Here is a 3,877-nt window from a genome sequence, read left to right on the forward strand (position 1 = left end):
CAATTGTCAAAATGTTGGTGTCGATCATTCGATTTCATCCTGGACACTACAGAAAATGGGCTAAAAGTGTTAAAAACCGGAATTCTCCTTTAAGAAAAGATTCCATTTTGCCAATGGAACAAGACAATTTACACTTAAAATAAGAAAACAAAATGGCATTATCTTGCTTCAAGTGCATATTATCTAATCATCTTATTTTAAGAGTAAAAATATTCATTCCATTGGCAAATTGTTTCCTTTACGTAATCAAATTAAGTGTATTTACACTTAATTTAAGATACTTTTACTTATTTGTAGATTGTTTTTCCACTGCAGCCTTTAACGCTACAAAAAAAATTCAAGTCATTTTTTTAAATAAGTGCTTTTTTTCTTAAATTGAGGAAGTAAGTGAGACACTTTGCAAAAAAGACAATTTATATTTATTATAAGAAAAAACAATTGCATTGTCTTATTTCAAATGGATGTTATCTAATTATCTGACTTTAAGAGTTAAAATACTAATTTAATTAGCAAATTATCTTATTTATCTAAGCTAATTAAAGGTAAATAAACTTAATTTAAGACTACTTATTTTATAGATCTTTTGTGCAGTTAACATAAGATGAATTGCAAAGAATTGAAACTTAAATAAGTCATTATTTTCTTAAAATAAGGAAAATTTTCTTCTATTGAGGAGGTAAGTGAGACACTGCCAATGGAACAAGACAATTTACATTTAAAATAAAAAATAAAAAAACTATTACATTGTCTTATTCTAAGCGCATATTATCTAATTATCTTACGTTGAGAGTAAAAATACTCATTCCATTGGAAGATCATCTTCATTACCTGCTCAAATTAAATGTACAAACAATTAATTTCTAGATCGTTTTAACAATGTATTAGTATTTACTTTATGTCCTTTCAGTGAGCAAGAAATTTAAATTATTATCTAGTTTATCATCCTTTTCCCATGAAACCTCATCATTATAGACTTAGAAAACTTTTATTAACAAATTGATTTTGTAAAGTTTTCATGATATTTCCATTTCTTAAAGTGCAGCAGGGATCAAATGTAAACAGTGTGGGAGAAAAAAAACGTGGTGCAACAAAAAACGCATTGATATGGAAGTTCATAATAATATATATAAGGGGCATAAATGCTGTATTTTTGATTTGGTGTTATCAGTGATGCAGAGTCTGTGACTTGATTTAGAGGTTTTTCAGTAGTTCAGCAGTCTGATGGCGGTGGGGGAGAAGCTGTTGCAGAACCTGCTGTAATGTGGATGAGAATAACTCTGCAAGGCAGAGAACCTTACCCAGCTCGTCTTCCTGGGCTCCAGGTCTCTGTTCAGGGGTCCGATCTCTTCAAAGTTCCCGAAGCCACTTCCTGATCCTCCGGGTCCACCCTTCAAACACACAGCAGAACCAGCTTCTGTTTCTGAACTCTTAGGTAGACGTAAAAAAATATGAGCCGTTATCAGCTTCTGTTAAAAGGTGCGTGCTGAATATGGAACATATGTTTATTAAAAAATGAATTAAAGTGAAGAAACAGAAAGCGAAGGTCTGCAAACAGAAAACCACACAATAATTGAAATCTAAATAAGTATTTTTTTCCTAAAATAAGGGAACTTCATTCAATTGAGAAGGTAAGTGAGATACTTTGCCAATGGAACAAGACAATTTATATTTAAAATAAGAAAAAAATGCATTTTCTTATTTCAAGTGCATATTATCTAATTATCTTACGTTGAGAGTAAAAATACTCATTCCATTGACAGATGATTTTATTTACCTGCTCAAATTAAGTGTAAAAACACTTAATTTAAGAAATGTTCACTTATTTCTAGATCGCTTTTGCAGTGCACAAATATGTGGGTTTGAAGAGTCCCGGTTAGAGTTAGACCGATATTTCTGGCAGATATTAATAATTTATTTTTCTTGTATTGGGAATCAGTGGATACCAGCATGCAGCGGCTGATTCATTCATGCATTTAGCAGCCAGACAATAAAATCAAATGAAGTTCATGTTTTGTTGCTCTCTCCATCTATTATTCATTGTGACGTTTTTTTGATTCCCTAAAAATTTTAAATTAAGACTTGGGAAACATTTTCCTTCTTTGTGTCATTTTTATCACATAAATTGAAACTCAATTCTATTCAGTTTATTTCTATAGCTCCAATTCACATCATGTCATCTCAGGTCACTTTTCAGTTCACCAGATCATCCAGTCAGATTGATTCAAAGTTTTCTATCTAAGGAAAACCAGCTGATTGCATCGACTGCATCGACATGTGCATGCTTGTAGTTGAATTTATCCCATTGCACTTTTCTGAACGGCTGCAACTATTACTTTGCAAACTGATTAATCTGTTGATTATTTTTTTTAACTAATTGATTAATAACTGGATAGCCAAAAGTTCCATAAATAAGATTTAAGAAATTAAACCATGTGAAACTTAAACTTTTCCACTTAAGGAGTTCTGGATAGAGCAGACAAAACATTTTTTTATCTTAAATGCAAAATGTTTATATATATATAATTTTATTTGTTTTTACACTTTTTATATAATTCCTGCTCTAAGTGAGTCGCTCTGTCAGCATGTTTTACAGTCTCTATTCTCCAGTTAACTATTAATTGATTACTAAATTAGTTAACCATTAAATGTTCACATTATGATTCACGCTCATATCATTTATTGACTTCATCTAAAAATTCCAAATATTTTACCTTTATGCAAAGTTATAAAATAATATAACACAACTTTAATTATATTATTGTAAAAATTAGGTCATCAAATCAGAGTGTTAAAACAGGCTGCCTGTAGGCACTAAAATGTCCAGCAGGTGGCAGTATTGAGTGAAACAGAATCTATAGTTTGGCAGTGTTTCTAAACGCCTCTTCCTTTCACCATCACTGAGATTTTATTAGATCAGGTGCTAAAATGCAACCTAAACACCTGTGATCACATGAAGGCAGACAGAAACAGGAAGTTAGAAAAAGTTACTCTGGCTTCATGAGCTCAAAGAAAGAAAGGAAATAAGAATAAACAGAGCAGCTTGATGGAAACTGTCTCAGCAGCTGGTTGGTTAGTCACTTCCTCTAATGAACAGAGGCGCCATATCAGCTCTGCTTGCTTCTAAAATTATAATATTTATTTTCTGCACATTAGATCATTTCTGTCAGTTTATTTAATGTTTTTTTCACTTAAAGCTCCTGAAAACACAATTAGAATGAAACCGAAACAGTTTCTTTCAAATCTGCTTCCAGGTTTTTATTGTTTTCAGATTAAAATATTTAATATAAATCCTGTTGGAAAGGCGAGCTCTGCATTATTGGACAGGTGTGTGTTTTTACCTGCAGCCACAGGATGAGCGGCAGGTCCTGGTAGCTGTCAGCATAATAGAGCCACCAGAAGATGTGGGCCCCTGGTCTGACCTCCACATAGTCCCACTGCTCCTTAGCAGGCGGCGGGGAGGAGGAGCCTGCAGACACCGGGAGCATTAACCATCTCTGATGGAGCAACCAGCTTTGCTTTCGGTTTACATTCAGCGGAGTCAAAGAGCTTAGAGAGGAAACAGTTAAACCAGGAGATCATGAAATTAAACCGGATAAATCCGGAAGGTTTACCTTTGGAGACCAGAACAGAGAATAAAGATAATAAAGTGAAGAGTTCAGCGAACTGAGCCATTGTTCCTGCAGCTCTGCTCTCAATCAGCCGCTAAAGTCACATGATACTGATCCAGTCAGCTGACAGAGGAGGAAGACTCGATCTAGGTGCTGCGTCTCTATCAGGGGCGGATTTAGGATATTTGGGGCCCTAGGCAAAGACAGGAAGGGGGCCCCTCTGAATTGAGAAGAAAACACATCAAACAGCCCCATTCTCCAGATAGAGA

General features: G+C 34.1%; 1 protein-coding gene across 1 annotated transcript in view; it reads right to left on the bottom strand.

Moving 5' to 3' along the window:
* Nucleotides 1–3,724, bottom strand: part of scpep1 (serine carboxypeptidase 1) — a 16,659-nt gene extending 12,935 nt beyond the window's left edge. The window contains exons 1-3 of the mRNA XM_015397432.1: nucleotides 3,612–3,724; nucleotides 3,339–3,466; nucleotides 1,299–1,388 (exon numbers count right to left, since the gene is read on the bottom strand). Of these exons, the coding sequence (XP_015252918.1) occupies nucleotides 1,299–1,388; nucleotides 3,339–3,466; nucleotides 3,612–3,672 (279 nt within the window). The 5' untranslated portion in view covers nucleotides 3,673–3,724. The remainder of the gene's footprint in view (nucleotides 1–1,298; nucleotides 1,389–3,338; nucleotides 3,467–3,611) is intronic.
* Nucleotides 3,725–3,877: the final 153 nt, after the last annotated feature.

Source organism: Cyprinodon variegatus, unplaced genomic scaffold (genome assembly GCF_000732505.1).
Source record: "Cyprinodon variegatus isolate N-32 unplaced genomic scaffold, C_variegatus-1.0 Scaffold862, whole genome shotgun sequence".
NCBI classification, from domain to species: Eukaryota; Metazoa; Chordata; class Actinopteri; order Cyprinodontiformes; family Cyprinodontidae; genus Cyprinodon; species Cyprinodon variegatus.